The 18,024-nt window shown below is 41.5% G+C and overlaps 1 protein-coding gene across 1 annotated transcript in view; it reads right to left on the reverse strand.

Annotated features, from left to right (window-relative positions):
* Positions 1-17,587, reverse strand: part of coro2ba (coronin, actin binding protein, 2Ba) — a 43,011-nt gene extending 25,424 nt beyond the window's left edge. The window contains exon 1 of the mRNA XM_076732385.1: positions 17,342-17,587. Within this exon, the coding sequence (XP_076588500.1) occupies positions 17,342-17,356 (15 nt within the window). The 5' untranslated portion in view covers positions 17,357-17,587. The remainder of the gene's footprint in view (positions 1-17,341) is intronic.
* Positions 17,588-18,024: the final 437 nt, after the last annotated feature.

Raw genomic sequence — 18,024 nt, forward strand, 5'->3', positions numbered from 1 at the left:
TGTGGACGCTGGGACACTGTCAATCTGTCACGGCTCACTGGGACACTTGGACGCAACAGAAGCATGATTAATGTTATTTGTGACACCTGTGCTTTCTTACCATGACCAATCAAAATGTCTGCAGTGAAAACGGCCAAACCTGACTGATAATTGCATCCTAACAATGTTATAGCGAAGACATTCTAGAAAGAAACGCTAACCACGGGCTACAACATGGAAAGATCTGATGCTCACACAAAAGCGTACAGTATATTTATTGCTCAGCTTTTCAAGTCTGAGAAAAGCTACTTGCTCATCCAGATTGGATGACACAGAGCTTTGAAGTTCAGAACCGCAGAGACTCAGTACGCCAGGAAATCCTGCTCCACTGTGTCATCAACCAGATTTTGGTATCTCTATCTCCTCAATCTTTGACTGTCTGTCTTCCTCTCTTTGTCTTTCTCCTCTGTCCTCTAACTATCTCTCTCTCACTCTGTGTCTCTTCGCAGGATTAGATGGATGGAGAGCGTGAAAAAGTGAACCTAGACAGAGAACGTGGCCAAGCCTTGATGCCAGACCATCTGCCCGGCCAAGGACTTCTCCATTCGAGACAGTGACCATCTGAACCTTGGCAACAAGGATTTGTGCTGCTTGAATACTGATCTTTCATCATTTACGCGATACTGCTTGGAAAGAAGGATATGATAATTAATCCAAAAAGGAACAGCAGCAGAAAGATCTAGTATTCTTCAACTCAATTTGCTGCAGTCATCTTGGCGCCAAAAATACTATATTTTCATTTTGACATATTACCTTGATTATTAACTGATAGGATACCTGAATATAACATAGGCCAACAAACAGGACATTTCTAAGCCAAGAAATGTTTGTACATATAATGAATTTGAAGTAGCAACTTAGACTCACGTGTTATGTTAAATATGAAAGAAACTACAGAAATAACACAAAAGTTAAGGAGCATACGCAAGAAAAAGTCAAAAGTCCCACTAGTGGTCTCTAGTGGCTGAAAAGACCCTTACATCCCATAATATGAAAGTGTTGTGAATTGTCTATTGTTTCTTTTCCAATGGGACTAAAACAATTCCAGTAACAGATAAATATATTTATCTCTTTGTGACTCAGTAAATGTAACATACAGCAGCTGGCTTGCTAGTCTGTCCAGTAGTTGTTGAGATGTTTTGCTCTGGACCAAAGCACTGGAGAGACTAACTGACAAGCAGTAGCTGCAGATGCTGGATACCAGTAGTGAAAAACTATTATAGAGCTATTACTCTGACAGACTTACCCAGGGCAATGAGATAACTAATGTGTTTATACATGGACCTCATTCACTTCAATATCATATTACTGCACCAGGTCAGTTCTCTTTATGGTTACTCACAATTTAATGGAGCCGTCGATTCACATTGTAGAATGTCTGCAGGTTTTATGACATGATACAAACAAATGTTCAGTCAATGAAAATAAGTGACACATTAAGTACACTCAATATCATTAATGGATTAATAATTTGGAAAAGGTGAGTCATGCGGTGTTGATGCTGGAGGAGAAATCACACCAAAGAGAGGCCAGAGAGGAGAACAGCAATAAAAAGCAGTCAAATTAAAAACAGCATACCAAGATATTGGCTAATTTGGCCAAAATGTTTTTCTCCTGATGGTGGTTCTTCAACAGAAATGACAGATAGGCATGTCAGAGTCTATTATCATGGACAGGATACAAAGAAGGCCCAATCTGTGGGAGACAAACTGAATGCAGCAATTTTGGCACCTTTGTCAGCTTTAAAGTGGGGGCAGGGAAACTCCAGATGTTCCTATTTATTCTGAGCAGGGGTCATGTGGAAAGACTTCTAATGGGTTTCTCTACACAAGTAAGCAGGTCAAACCACAACTGTAGTAATGGCCCTCGGTTATTTACCGGCAATAAAGGGAAGGTTAGATATCGAGCTGGTGTAGATTGTGAGTGGAGATACGCACAACCGCATGCACTCCTGCACAGCTGGGATAATTTCTCAAGTGTCTCTTCAATATTGTTTTGCAGAGCTTTCAGTTTCAATTAAGACAAAAAAAAACACATGCTTATCTTCTTTTTGCGTGCGCGCGCGCGCACACACGCGCGCACACACACACACACACACACACACAAAGAGAGAGAAACTGGCGACAGTAATCGCTTTTGCACCCGTTTGTGAGCTTGTTAAGCCACATTTGAAATGACAGTATTCCCATATGTGGGTGAAGGTTAATGTGTTGTGAATTTGACCTATTTCAGAGGAGCCACTCTGTTGATGAGATCACCCAGAGACAACTAACTCCAGGACTGCAACACGAACGCTGCTGTCATTCTGCATCCATGTGCACCCATTTGTTATTATAATTTTTCCATTCTGGGAGAAGTTAATTATAAAGTTTATAGACCAGCATGCCCCTCACATGGTAGGACAGTGTTTGGCTTTCTGGCAATATGCTGAATATCTATTATATGGTCACTCACGCACATCTTTCCAGTCTGTTGCATTGATCACTTGATAGCCAGCCTGTCAATTGGACCTCTGCAGTACACTAGACCTATGTGTCCCAGTTTAAAAGCCAGTCGTAAAACACAGACCTCATTTCACTATCCTCTATGGGGACAAATATTTAATTCTGGCTGTTATTCCATAAGGGATTCTTTATTGGCACCATCTTCTCCCTGTTGGATCTGTTCACTTCCAGATTCATACTTTAGCTTCTTGTATTAACTGCACCACTCTTTTTCTTTCTGTGTGTCTGTGTATCTCATTTTTTGTGTATTACAGTATTTTAGATGGACTGGGAAATAATCTTGTCAAACAGATCAAAGACACAGAAATGATTACGTAAACAGTGATGACACATATTTAGAGCTGAGCTGTAGGATACACTGTTATTGTCCCCCTCTGATAATCTGCCAGGTTGTTCTTTGAAATAAGAGTATTTTCCAGTGATGTTCAAATTAAGAATTTTGATCATCACTACACTGTAGGAACATTTTGAACACTGACTCAATTTTTTTCCCAGACAGCCTTATACAGAGCCTCTGACATTGGTATAAACAGGGACAGCTGATTAGTAGCGGCATGGCATGGGAAAAAAATGTGCAGTGATAACAGATCCTCTAAAAACACAGTGAAAAAAGTGCAACATATATGCGTGCTGGTATTGCTTACAAACCACAACTGTAGTAAGTTAATCTTGTTAAACATGAAGCTCTGTCATACATGCAAACCACATATTCAGTTCTTTCCAATGTACATTGACATTGAGACAAAAATCAAACATGTATTTAGAGTGTAGACGTAAATAAATACGTGACACACACAAACATCTGATTTCTACCTCCTTAACATAAAAACTCAGATAGGCTATACTGCAAAGCCTCCAGTATACTTGTAAATGTAACAATCATTAAATTTATATTTAGGACATTAACTTTCTATCAGACCACATCAATAGATGTTTCATATACATGACTGGCACACCCCTCCAATCTATGGGATATAAAAATAGCCTTAATTGCAGGATTCAAGTTACTTAGTGAGGTTAATTACTCATAAAACGGCACAAATTAAAACCAAATCCAAGATGAAAATCCCAACAAACAACTCCCAGACTTCTGAACAGCCTGCAAAAAACACCCCACAGTCATCAGGCTGGATGGCTTTATAAAATTTGAAGCTGAAATAATCCCAGGATGGCCTTGTCCACGCAGTAGTTAGGCCTCCCGTCGTTTTTTGTTTTGTTTGTTTCCCAGTCCAAATGACAGAAATGCTGCTACCTTATAAAAGCACAGTACATGTAGCTAATACCATTTGCAGTTCTGGAAAATGGCTAACTCTCCTGGTGAGTTCATTTGGATGTTCTTGCTATCTCCCTGTGGAGGGAAGCCACAGCTTGACATTTTTTTCCAGTCTAGACCATTTACCGTTTTACAGTGACATAAGGTCACTAATAAAGGGATGCCGACTTTGCAGAGTAAATTCATTGCTGGAGCAGCAGAAGAATAAAGGTGGTGTTGTGTGGGGGTTGTAAATCTTTATCTCTAAACCTAACATAATGATGAACATTAAAGTCTCTCTCTTTATCTTTCCCTGACACGAGGACCTGCTTAATTTCTGCATGCCTTTCTTTGCTGACAAAATCAGCACCTTTCCACTCCAAACCACAACAGCTTTTTTCCTCTTACGTTATGGAATAATGTCGTTTAGCCTTTATTACCCTAAGCTCGGGAATTCACAGCTTCCATTCTTCACTGTCAGGAGCACTGCCAGGCTACAGTCCTTTCCTCCTTTGCCCGACATGAGGAATACAGAGAATCTTACGGAAAGAAACTAAAATACCTTTCTAACAGTTTGTTAAATGAGTCTACATGATCCTGGCTAAGTACTGGTCAACTTAACTGATCATTTTTAAGGTTAACAGTCCCAAATCGATGTACGTCGAAGATGTTCCAAGTTCATTTAAGGATATCTTTGATCTCCGAATAGTGTGTTTACAATTGTGTCTACAGACCAGAGCCTGGTCTCCTGAAATGTTGTGAATTAAGTGTTATTTCAAAAAAGGTAACATGCATCACCTGTACAAAGAAAAAAGGAGGCATGACTGTAACGGCAAACAGCATGGTGGAAAGTACGGGTATAGGGTGGTGGATAGGTGGTCATGGCTAACTGCAGTGCTGGTTCGAATCCCTTCTTAGAGATGATGTTTTTGCAAACTGCACACTTACACATCCAGCAGAAACAGAACAGCATGGGCTTCCCTTTGGAGATGACTTTCTCATCTCCTGTCAAATGTGAGTCCGATGAGGTTTCATCCCTGATTCAGTCAGACAATCTTTGACTTTTCTTCACCAGCCACTCGGCCAAGCAAAACAACAAGCTAAAAGCAGCAAAGAGCTCAGGATGGGGTGTTAATTCTCTGTGGATGGGCAGAACTGACAATCCTTTTACATGACAGGAAATCGTTTTATTCAACTGACAAAAATATTGTTTAATGGTTTTTCTTATTTAACCATGACTACAGTCTTTCCTAAACTTTAACTTCCTTTCTTCCTCAATTTTCTAATTCTGAACCAACATTAATAAAAATGTTTTTGTTTTTTTTTATTGGCTATAAGTTGTTTCTCATGTGTGAATTTAAGAGAATTGGGCTTCCAGATCTTGCTGCTGTCACATTACTCATCATGTTGTGGAGGAATGCGAGGAAACAGACGAGAGAAGACTGCTGCACACTTAAATTATCCATGTCGTATTTGCAATGCTTTGATCTGAGCTACATTTTGATCAGATCTCTGGATGTTTTCCTCACGCTCTCTTTGCCACCATGTTATCTCCTCCTCCTCCATGCATTACTCTCCTCCTCTCTGCTTCTTCTCTTTCCACAAACCATTTACATAAATAAATGACCTGGCACATCAGCATAGCCCCAGCAAACCCTCTCAGCTGCTGTCAGCACCCACGGTGAAGACGCAAGGGGCTGGAATGCAGACACAGATGGCTCTCAGCTGGTGAATCCGTCCAGTAAACAATAACACACAGAGAAAGTGCATACAGTAGGTCTATGTACAGCAATGTGGTGTCCACAGGATTTCCCTGAGCAACTGACTTTGTTGTCCTCTAATCCAAAGTGTAGAGACCTTCCTATCACGAAACCAACACAGCATTATTAACACGTTCACTTTAAGTTACATTTTGTTTTGTGATTGAGGAAGCTTCTTAATCAAACTGGAGAAGGAATGTGCAGAACACTGTCCTTGGAAAGTTCAAGCCTCAAGCATTTTTCTTTTCTAGAATTCTGCATGAATGGGCAATTTGTTATGTACAATATGCTTTATTAATGTCAAAAACAATACATTAAAAGTAGCAGAGGATGCAGTTCGTGTTTGACATGACTGGAGTAGCATGAATTCTAACGCCCAATAATTTCTGAAGGCTCTTTGTTTTCACGCCTCTGTTGTTAGACGGTTGCTTTTTAGACAGACAGGCATACCCACTGTGTTCCCATAGTGACAGCAATGGAAATCCAGACAGCTGGAATTACTGTATGAACAAATTATCCAAAAATAAGGACCGACTGACATTTCTACTGACGTTTCTCAGTCGTGATGAAAAATATCTGAAGGAAGAATGAGATAATAGTTCTGTGAAATGAGTTCCAGTATAAATCAAACCCAGTGATGAAGTGTCATGTTGCTGCCTATACAAATCATAAAGAATGGTTAATTTAAGATTACTGTCATCCAAAATTCATTTCTTTTTCTGTCTTTTTCTTTGGCATCGGAATGGCTGCTAACTCCTCCGTTGGTCTGAGGAGGATGAAGACAGCAAAATGATTCCTGTGATCAACATGGTGTTTCTTTTCACCTGCCAGCTCACCACAGCTGCCCTGCGTGCGCTACCCGCCCCAGATCCCATTCTTTCCGCAAGACACCCTGACCAACCTCTAGGAGTCACTAGTGTAGCACGAAGAACACCCTCTTCTACCAACTTCCCACCTATGAACACAAACAGAAACAGTAGGACCAGGTCTGATGGACCTCTGAACTGAACCCAGTTTCTGCAGCACCAACAGCTTTCTCCTTGCACCACCTGCAGCCTGATCTCTCCAGCAGTTAATTCAACTCACGCAAGCCTCGCTTTGGCCAAACTCATCTAACAAACTGCTGACATACCAGGCTTTATCAGTGGCTCAGAGCTGACACTTTGACCATATACTGTAGCCTTTATAAGAGGATTACGTATTTATGGTTCATGTGATCTCCTCATGAGCTCTTCAGTCTGTTCATAACAGAGAACCACCATGACCAACTACCCTTCAAATATTTGTTTAATTGTTTTTGTGTATCTCGTGGATAGCAGTATTGAAGAGATCATAGCACAGACGGTAGCAAGGTTATCAAAAAATATGTACAACATAAAGGATAGTAGAGCTGTGCAGTAGGACAGAAGGCATATGAGAAATGGAAATGAAAAACATGAAGTATTTTGTGCTGCAGAGAGACTATTATCTATATTTACACAGCTATCAGTGCCCATAGGCGGAATACAGAGCTGAAGTTGACCCTAATGAACTATGTGGATGTCTGTGTGTGTGTGTGTGTGTGTGTGTGTGTGTGTGTGTGTGTGTGTGTGTAAGACAGAGAGTGAGTGTGGGTGGTTGTATCATCCACCGTGGATGTGCTCTCACTCGTTGCCCCACTCCCCACTCGTAGCTCTCTTATGTTCACTCAACTCTTCAGCGCTGTCTCATTCAGTGCAGCATACAGTACAGTACAGTATACAGTGTAATGCACTCCAAGATAAATTCATAATGTGTATGTTCATATGTATTCTGTTTCACATTTATCACCAGGACAAGACATCACAGTGCATCGGACCTCGTCACCATACCACGTGAAATACACAAATCACAAAGCATTAGGCGTCTGCACTGATGACAGAGAGTGCATCAAATGTGAGCTGACGTTGTTTAAGCATGCAAGAAATGAAAACACAGCACAGTATACAGCACTGCCATTGTCAGCCTCATGCCTGGGAGTGTGATGTAGGATAAAATTACGTAAGAAGATTCCATGACAGTTCATCAAGCTTCCCAAACAGGCAGCTAGTGTTCAGTGAAATATATGGACCACCCGGACTCTCACTGCAGTGGCATTGCAATGGCCCGCATAGCTGACAGGTATTGACTGCTGCAGTGTCACCAGTGCAGCTGTAGTGATACTCAAATAGTGCATTCCTTTCTCAGTGCCTCTGTTCTCTAAACAGCAGCATTTAAACTATGAAAGCTCAGAAAACTGAGTCATTTCATTTGTACTGTGACTATTAAAGGGACAGATTGGCTTCTGGGGACGATTCCACTTGAATACAAAGTGGGTCGTATGGCCACTATTCCTCGATTATGATTAATCTGTACTCAAGAAATTTCTGAGTTCTGGTAACAAGGGCTGACATCTTCTGGTCGGAGAAAAGCGCTTCTTAATCCATCAGTTCTGCTCACTCACCAGAGCTGTTTAATGTGCTGACACATTATCTCTAGATTAACTAATTGATTGGCTAAAGAGTAGGTAGAATTTCAGTCAACCAAGATATTCTTTGGTTGACAGACAAGTTGTAAAGAAGCTGACATTTTTGTAATGATTACCGACATCTGGTGCAAGCCTGGATAATCAATGATCGCATAAGAAAACAATGTGTGTTCAAAAGCACACAACCACAGTTGGTACAAGCTGGACCAGGTTGTTGGTCTCTTAACTGTTGTGGATGTTTAACGGCTTGGGTCATAATTTTACCGTGTGCCCTCGTTTTCTCTTCAAAGTAAGTTTCCCTATCCTGTGGGCTTGCTCACTGGTAGTGTTTCTTGCTTCTTCCATCTTCTTTATCTCGGTCTTATTTTTATGCATTAATGTTAATATATCAGAAATTACTTTGGAGAATACAAAGTTATGATAGTTGCTAGTTTATAAGGTGCGCCTAGCTAAAGTTAATGGAGTCTAATACAACAGTGCTGCAACAACTCCTATCTTAATAAAGGTTATAATGTTCAGTTTTAGCTGAGACTGTTTTGGAGAGGTGCTGATTCAACTGTATGATCATTTTGGAGGAAGCAGTTTGTGGTGGTGATGATCTGAAGTGCACTGCAGGGGTGAGAAATGTTGGAATAATCACCTCTGGAACTAAATACTAATGAAAGGGGAATATTCAATGGCCATGACTTGTTTCTATTGAGTTTTGTTATATAAATAACACCTGTACAGCTGCTGCAAGCTATTTCATCTGTTTCAATGTGCCAAAGCCAGAAACTATCTGATAAGAGAGCCTCTTGTGTCACTACAGCTCCTCTGTAATAGCCACAGGAGTTTTAGGACCCTCTAAAGGAGAGGGAAATTTAGAGAAGGGGAAAAAAGAAAGGCAGAGACAAAGACAAAGACAGACAGACAGCTCGATATAAAAAAGAAAGCAGGTAGCCACAGCTTTAACGTATAAAACAGACTGACGGCCTAAAGGACATTCACAAGAGGAGATGAGATACAGGAACGAATTAGAGATTTTGTACTGATATGTAAAGCATTAGCACTGAGTCTTACTACCAGTTTTGTCCTATATACGCTGTAAAAAAAATGCATGAACAGTGTGAGATAGATAAGTTTTCTTGAACGCAAACAAATTTTCCACAAAATTCTTGAAAACTCTTCTTTGGAATTAAGTTATTAGCCCACCTTGCTTACCCTTAAGTGTTGAAAACCAGGCGATGGGAATTTTACGGTGCACAAAAAACTTTTCACCACCCATCCACCCCTTCCACACAATCACACACACACAAAGTAAAACCCACATCTGTTTCAATGCACTTATTGCCTTGACCCCAGGCCCACAAACAGGAAGCACATCCTATGTCCTGATTGTACAGACTGCACACACAAACACATGCACATAGGCACAGGCACACAGATTCCGTGGGATGTGCACCTAATCTCAGCTGGAGGGGAAAGGCGATGGTGGTAATGGTCACTCTCTCCTGCGTCTATTTCCTCCAGAGGACGTTCACAAATAATTTCACATGATTCCATCCTCTTTTATTCCAGCAACCTCCCAAAGGGGAATCCAAAAATGAACACTTTCATCCAACAAGAGCCACAACAAAGCTTTCCTCTGTGCAGTTTCGCAATGAATTCAAGTCATACTTTGGTGAGAAAGTCACCTACTATGTGAGCGTCTGGATTGTGTGAATGCATTCGCAGTGGAATGATTCATGCAGTGACACAAGGAAAGAAGGGCTTCCCAACGCTATTGGAAATACACTACAGGCTCTTCACACAGATTTGAAAAGTACAGTTTTTACAGACAGTCACACACACACACAGACACACACAGACACACACAGACACACACAGACACACACATTGAGCGGGGTAAGGAAGCTTTCTGACGGGCAATGAGCTCATGAGATCTGAATGTCTTCCTGCGGTGAATGCTTTTCTGTGGCTTTCTCACAACTATTTCCCTTTTTTCTGTTTTTTTTTCTCACACTTTCTGTCTGTCCCCCTTTACACACACACACACACACACACACACACACACACACACACACACACACACACACACACACACACACACAAACACACACACACACACTTGCTCTCCCCTTGTTAATTCCTTTATCAGCTCCATTGAGAATAAATATGAGAAACAAAAAGCTTAATTCTGGATTTAGTTGTTTTATTCTTAATCTGCTAAGCTGCTGTGTAGATTTCCTACTCCAGGAATAGCACGTTTTGGGTTGCTAGGTTGGCGATTTAGGCCTCAGTTTAATGTGGCTGTCTCTGTGTCTGTTTGTGTGAGAGAGTGTGCGGGTAAACATTAAGCTTGACAAATGGCCAGTGGTCTAAATCAGACTCAATTAAGATTTATGGTGGGCGAGGCGAGTAAAGAATTTAGACAGTTAAAGTGTGGATGGACCTGGATTTGTGTGTAAATGTGTGCAGCGGTACAATTTTGACTGGACACATGAAATCACAATAAAAGCATATAAAAGTGAAACAAAATAGTCACGATGATTTGTCAGAGCATTCATATCTTTAAACACAACTTGAATCATTTAATACTATGAGGGTCTTAACAGCGTTACAGTTAACAGCAGAAGCTGTACCATAAACACTCTGAAAATGGCTTTCAGACGTCTTTCCAACCACACATGTGCGCCTGACATCAGAGCAGCGTGGGCCTCCTTCATAATTGGGGTGTTTGCAGATATATAATTGCAAACACACTTAAAGCAGCTGGAAGGCTACTTTGAATTATATAGAATTCACGTCAGTATGGTTAAATATAAAGCTTCTGCTGGAGAGAAACAAGCATGCACATGCAAGTGTGTTCTTGTACCTCTATGGAGGCAGAGCTTGAGACCTAATAGAACCCAGACATTTTGGCAAAGTGAGTGCATTTGCAGTGCTGCTTATCAAATCTTCAAAATCTTCAAATTTGGATAGGAGCAAATTTTAGGCACTCATGCTGAGAGGAGCAGGAGTATGTTTTTAGTTAGATGGTTTGTTCTTGAAACAACTACAATAAACTGACCAGTTTCTCAGCAGGTCTTCATCAGGGTTCAACTTAAGAAACAATACCTAAGTCTGACCTTTCTACGCATTGATTCAGGGGTGTGTCTGATTGGGTAAAAGCTTTCGCAAAATCTTACTTGAGGGCTAGGCTTTTAGTTTGAGGGTTAAATAAAACTAGGATTTAGGGTGAGGTTAGGCATGCAATGCAGATGCTTATGGTTAGAATTATGAGCCAGAAAATGAATGAAGCCATAAAGGGTCCTCTCATGTATAGTAATGAACACATAAGTATGTGTGTGTGTGACAGTGAGAGAGAGTGTGTGTGTGTGTGTGTGTGTGTGTGTGTGTGTGTGTGTGTGGGTCCACCCTCTGGGAATAGACAATCATTTATCACCACCCGGACTCCCTTTAGTGTTAGCTGGGGAGCATTTTTGCTGGTGTCTAAAGGAACAAAAAAGGGGTACTCCGAAGGCCAGTCCTCCCCCTCCTCATCTCAGTCACTCTTCTCCTCCCTCAGTGTCCCTCTGTCCATCTCCCCAGCCCCCTTCCCAGGCCTGGCACACTGCTCTTTCTGTGGTATCCAACCAAAAACAACTGGACCATTTTAAGGGGTTGCTGTGCAAATCACAGCTTTCTAATCAAAGGGGTATTCAAAAGAACAGTCCAAGTGTTCTGAACAAGTCTTCCTATGCCAGCAGCTTGCCGTTATGCTTTACGGGACTGCTCAATAGTTTGTTAAATTGCTTTGAATATGAAACAGGATTCGGTCCTCCAGTGCTTTTATTCCCCAACGTCTCTGGCTGGAGGTCATTTGGCAGACAGAGGGCTGGTTGACCTCAGCCTTCTGGAGAGGTCAGTTTCTTGCACAGAGAAATCCCACTGTGGCCATTATGTCTCTCCCTTGAGCCGCGTGGATTGAAAGCAAAACTAAAACTGACAGGAAGGTAGCTCAGGGCAACGATCAATGCTGGAGCTAGCCTCTGTTGCCCCCTGTGTTGTTGGAGGACACTGAAGTGGTCTTCATTGAACAAACTGAAGGCTGAGGAGTTCTACTGTAGGGGTTGTTCTTCGTACTTGTATGTTATGGAAGGGAGCAGCTGTGAGCTGCAGGGTTTCTTTAGCCTTCTTTGAGATGAAGTCAAACAGTCTTGAGGATAGAGTTTGGCGGTATCCAAATTTTGATACCGTCAAACCTTCCCCACATTTTCCCGGGGTATACGGTATTACCGTGACTGATTAAAAATCACTTTGAAGGGCAGCGTGACATGCGCAATTAAACAAATATAGACCTATCTGCGCAGCATTTGTTTTTAATGACGGTAATGAAACTGATACCGTTGCTATTTTTAGATACCGCAGGATACCTTACTACCGGATTACCGCCCAACCCTACTTGAGGATGTAAGACACACATTCACATGAGTTGAGTGAGTTTTAGGTCAAAAGACAGCAGATAAACAGGTCTGTTCTTTTGCCGATATCACAGGACCTCAACACTCCGTACAGATTCAGTAGTAGTGATGGAAGTTATCCACCCACCTACACATACTGTAATGTGTCTGCCAACTCACATTTGTGCCCTCCCACCCACGTCCACACACTCTTACACACACAGACGGACATGCAATAACAAAGCAAATGAGAACAGAGTGTCCAGATATAGCAATAATGATCCCATGCCGTGCCCTGATGTGCTAGCTGTGTTGGCAGTTTTCTTCTACAAGTGAGAGCTGCATGCTGTATGCAGCACTGAGCTTCTCACTGAAGTAAAACATATTCTTCTAACTTCATTGTAATAATTTACTTATTTTCACATCTCAAGAGTGGAGTATGAATATTCTGCAGATGAGTCACAGCAAAGCTCAAAAGGCTTTTAACAGCATTTCCACACAATGATAAGGTGACTGACAAAAATAAAACAAGACAAACTCCCTGTAACTGATCAATGACTGACGCTACAGCAAGTTTCAGGTACTGTATCCACCAAGACTATTTGCAAAGGAAGCAAATGTTAACAATAAACATACTTTCAAAACTGCAAAAACAATGTGCAAACAATATGTAATTCTTAGGGCTAAAAGCTGCAAAACACCAGTCTGGTCTCTTTTAGATATTTCTAAAACATTAATTTGCATTTTGGAGTATTTTGCATTTAGATTAATGGAAATTCCAGTAAGCTGTGCATCATCCATCTCCTTAACAACTCCTCAGGAGTGTTACAGTGACATCATTTGGCATGATTATATAGATAAACCTGAAGAATAAAACCATGCAGCAATTTAGGGAATGCATTAGCCTCAGGTATTTTACAAATCGTATTATGATGCTCAATTTGAGGTATTATGATATTTGGTGGCAATATGGGATAAACCTCCAGGTTCAAAGAAATTATTGCCAGCAGACTAAATTGTCGGTGTTAAAAAGCTAAAGAGCTTATGTTTCCATCTCACAGAGGACTCAGTCCAGTAAGGCCACGTCTGAAAGCAAAGGCCATGGATTTAAACATGCAATGACCCATTTTCAATGAGGTGGACGGTAGCTTCTCCCTTCATCTGATGATCTATCTATCACAGTGACAGACATACATAGATTTGACATTTTCACATGTCTATCTGTTTCTGGTCAGCAGGATTCCTTTATGTTACACACACACACACACACACACACACACACACACACACAAATTAAATATGCAAAAAGCCTGTTTCTGGCCCTGTTTTCATGAGTACCAGATACAAGAGAACCAGATTGCTCATATGTGCCCTTTGTGATGTGCTACTGGACAGTGATGGATATCCATCTTCCACCAGCAGTTAAAAACTCTGCATTAACCAAATAGTGTGAAGTCTGATTTTAGCTTTGTTGGTTGGCTCAGATTCAGTCCAGTCAGACTCTGCTCAGGGCTCAGACAATATCAGCATTTCTTGGAGCGTTTTGTGTTACTATGACAACCAGCGACCTGTGCCTTACCGCAGCATCATTGCATATTAAATGGTACTTCTTTAATACAAAGATCTTGATATTTAGTACTTTTTTCCTTTGTTTTAATATGTTTGAAAGCATAACATATAACACAGTTAATGTACCTGCAGATTTTGAATTGTTATTAAAAATGCACAATAAAATTATGATATGCTCAATCTTAATGGACCCCTGGCTAGTCCTTAAGGCTCCCACTAACCCACCTACCCACATGCAAAGTCAGCAACACCACAGGCTCAACAAACACAACAAACATATCCAAGACCGCCACTAATGTGAACCTATAACCATTTAGCCCTCATGGTTGGGTCGCCCAGGTGAGGGTGTCCAAAGACCTGAAACACCCAATGACCGCGGGTTCATCATTGACGAACTGTCCAAGCCACATCATCAACATGTAGATGGAGTTTCTCTAAACTATAGGCAGATGATGACACGTGCGAAAATCCAAATACATTACACAAATCTATTTTTTATTCTGTTTGGTGTGTTACCAGCCCAGGTTGTCTATGTCAGAAAGCACATGACCTGATTTGTAAATGTGAAATATTTGGAATGCTGATGATTGAATATGAATATTTGGATGCTAAATTTTTCACAGCAAAAAAGCAGCTAGTAACTTAATAAATCTGAGCACAGAAACTCCACTTTGAGCTTTATCTGACTTCCCCTGAGCTTTTAATTGACTTTTTGATTAATCAGGTGTGTAGATGTGCTAATGAGTCTAAGCAGATCATCCAAGTGGCAATACTGCTCCTATAAATGCACTGTACTGATGCCAAGAAGCCTACACAACATAAAAATTACGCGGACACAAAGCTAATTTAAAGAGATGACACTGTTGTCATGCTTATGCTACATGTGCAAATGGCCCAATTATAATCATTGTAAATCTGTACTGTAGTGTCTGAGGTTAGGCCAGACCATGCAAATCTTGGTCTGATACTAAGCAGGCATTTAAGGGACCGTCTCTCCAGAATATTGTCAGTCTGTATCTGTGTGCTGAGGGGGGAGAAGGCTGTTTAGCCCCGTCAGCATAGAAGCTCTTGTCCTGTATCCCTCCCAAGGTGACTTCTCTGCTTTTGGCAGGCACTGCCATGAAAACAGCTCCCTAGACTCTCTCTGCTTCTCCCACACACTCATCATCTTTTAGATACCACTGGGTAATGTGCTTTCATACCTTTTTCACAGAAATGTCAAAGCATGTTTTAGTCTTTCCTTTTTTTTTTCTTCGCTCCTTCCTCCTCATCTCATTTCCATAATTGCAAGTAGGAATCAAAATGCAAGCAAAGACAAAAACAATCATGGGTTTATTCATTAGAATTCACTTCTATGCCTTTGCCCTGGTCTACAGTCAGATTTAGGATTTGGCTAAGTGCCAACACATGAGCACCTGACCTTTTTCCTCTTTCAGTTCTCATAGTGGAGAGCGTCCACCTACGCAGCAGCACACATACCTCCCACACAATCTCTCACACACAGGAGGAAAAATTGTACTTTGAAAGCAGTCGTCTGTGAATCTGTGTGGTTTTGTGTTAATAGACTGCGGGCTGGAAGTAAAAAATGACACCCTTCTGTATTTACAGAACTTTTGTGTGGAAATTGCAGGTGTGTGACAATAAGTGTGAGTAAATAGGCCATTGTCCTGTGTCTACAGTAGGTCATCTATTTTGGTCCAGGTTAATTCTCTACATGAGAGTAGGTGTGCTAATTTCCTCTCTCTGTGTGTGTCCCCTCCTGTCTCTCTCTCTCCCGCTCTCTGTCGCTCTCTCGCCCTCTGTTAATTGATTAAGAGGATCAACTAACCGCGTTAAGCACAGACTACGACCACCAGTGCACTTCAGTGCATGTAAACAGTCATCCAAGCAGCCTGCGACAACTACCCTAAGATCATCTTGAGAATGATAATACACACACACATACACATTTGTAGTTTCATCTTATGAGAATGCCAACTGACATAATGCACAACTAAAATTTAACCCCAACCCTAACCTAAACCTAATTCTGGCCAAACCCTTAAAAGCAAGTCTGAACTCTCAAACAGCCCTTTAAAGATCTGCCCAAAAGAGAGGACCAGCCAAAATGTCCCCACTTTCCAAAAATTTCCTCACTACAAACATCTAAAAATCAAATTGGTACTCACAAAGATAGCTGTTCAAGTAGACACAAACACACACCAACATACATACACAAACACATACATATTTGTTTCTGTCACTTGAGAGGACACTGCATTGACTTATATCCATTCCCAGAAGAATTGAAGTACCATAATCTTAACCATCTTGAACTATCTGAACCCTAACATTAACCAAAGACCACGTCTTAACCCTAAAATTTAGTGGTTTGCCTTGTGGGAACCGGCTTTTCATCCCTTGATCGGGGCTGAGTCCCCATCATGTGACAGTTTTAACAGTTTTTTCAGTAACATTGATCCATCTGCTTTTGTCTAAAGTTATGTACAAATGGGGAACAATCCATCTGAAGTACAATATGTCTGAAGCACACTGAAGCTTCCAAATACCAAAATACCCAAGTTAGGTTTTCATGTGTTTAGAAATCCGCTGTAAACCAGAATTTGCATACTGTAATGGAAATCTTTCTGTTAATTAGTATTATAAATCATTACTTGTTGACGCCACGGCTTTAGAGGATGCGCTTTACTCCCTGAAGCTGCTTGCAAACAAAACACCAAATCAATAGGGACCTGATTACCAGTTGTCATATTCTTATTGATACAACAACCAAACGTGGCAAACTCTGTCACCAACACTACGTATCGTACCTGTCCTGCAAATACAGTACGATAACGAGAGGGAGTCTTATACAAAATTACAGCACCTAGTAGAAACAGTTTTGCCTTCAAACGTCAGGCCTGACATTTAATTTCTTCTCTAAAACTCATCTAAATAAAGTTTATGTAGCTCCAACACAGATAAAAAGAATTACTTTCTCATACTCAGAATTAATTGTTGCCTGTAATACGCTGCAGATTAGTAAATGTAATCACAGAATATGGTTTTGGTCTTATCATAACCAGGCTGCATTTCTAATGGGAACACAGTCATACACATTAACACACATCCTCAGGCAGTAGCAGCATCCTGATAACCTTGCGCTACCCGGCAACTCCAACACTACTCAAAAACTCATCTTCACTCCTCCGCAGACAAACAGACACACACACGAGAATAACAACTGAAATAACCTTCACAGTCCAATCCAACCCCAAGCCCAGATCACAGGTGACATGCGGAAAGTTGTTCCCCATCCAAAGCAGTCTTACCTTTGTGACAGTCATGCAGAATCAGTGGGTGAGGAGCAGGCCAGTGTCCCCTTCAAGCAGAGAGCAACGCCGCAGGAGTGGCAGAGTGATGAGGAGGAGAGGAGGGCAGCTCTGCTGAATATGCAGAGAGAGGGAGAAAGGAGGAGGGGACAGACAGGTTAGTGTGTCTGGCTCACTAAGTACAGAGGGGCTGATTGCTGCTGCAGTGAAGTAATGGCTGGCAGTCGGCGTGCGGTTGGTTACTACAACAGGGAAAAGCTCCTCGCTAGGATACACCCCTCCCTCCTCCCTCCCTGACTGCACACACGCAAACACACACACACTGATGATGCACACAAAGTCTGGCTGCCCTACTCTCTCACTCTGTGTCTTTCGCAATATGATTAGTGATGGGCTAATACAGCTTATTGATGAGCAGTCAGCCAGGCTGCAAGAGGAGGCGAGAGCAATGCTGCCTGGGACAGGAGAGGACTGCAGAAACAGAGAGAGGAAGGGAGGGAGGGGGTTGGACGCTGTGTCGCAGTCTGCTACTCAAGCATGGGGCTGGCTGCACGTCATCCGGTGTGTGTGTGTGTGTGTGTGTGTGTGTGTGTGTGTGTGTGTGTGTGTGTGAGTGACACAGGCATTGATGGGAGGAGACAAGAACATCTTTGATTTCTGCACCAAGTTAAGTCCAAACTACA

Source organism: Chaetodon auriga, chromosome 1, assembly GCF_051107435.1.
Source record: "Chaetodon auriga isolate fChaAug3 chromosome 1, fChaAug3.hap1, whole genome shotgun sequence".
NCBI classification, from domain to species: domain Eukaryota; kingdom Metazoa; phylum Chordata; class Actinopteri; order Chaetodontiformes; family Chaetodontidae; genus Chaetodon; species Chaetodon auriga.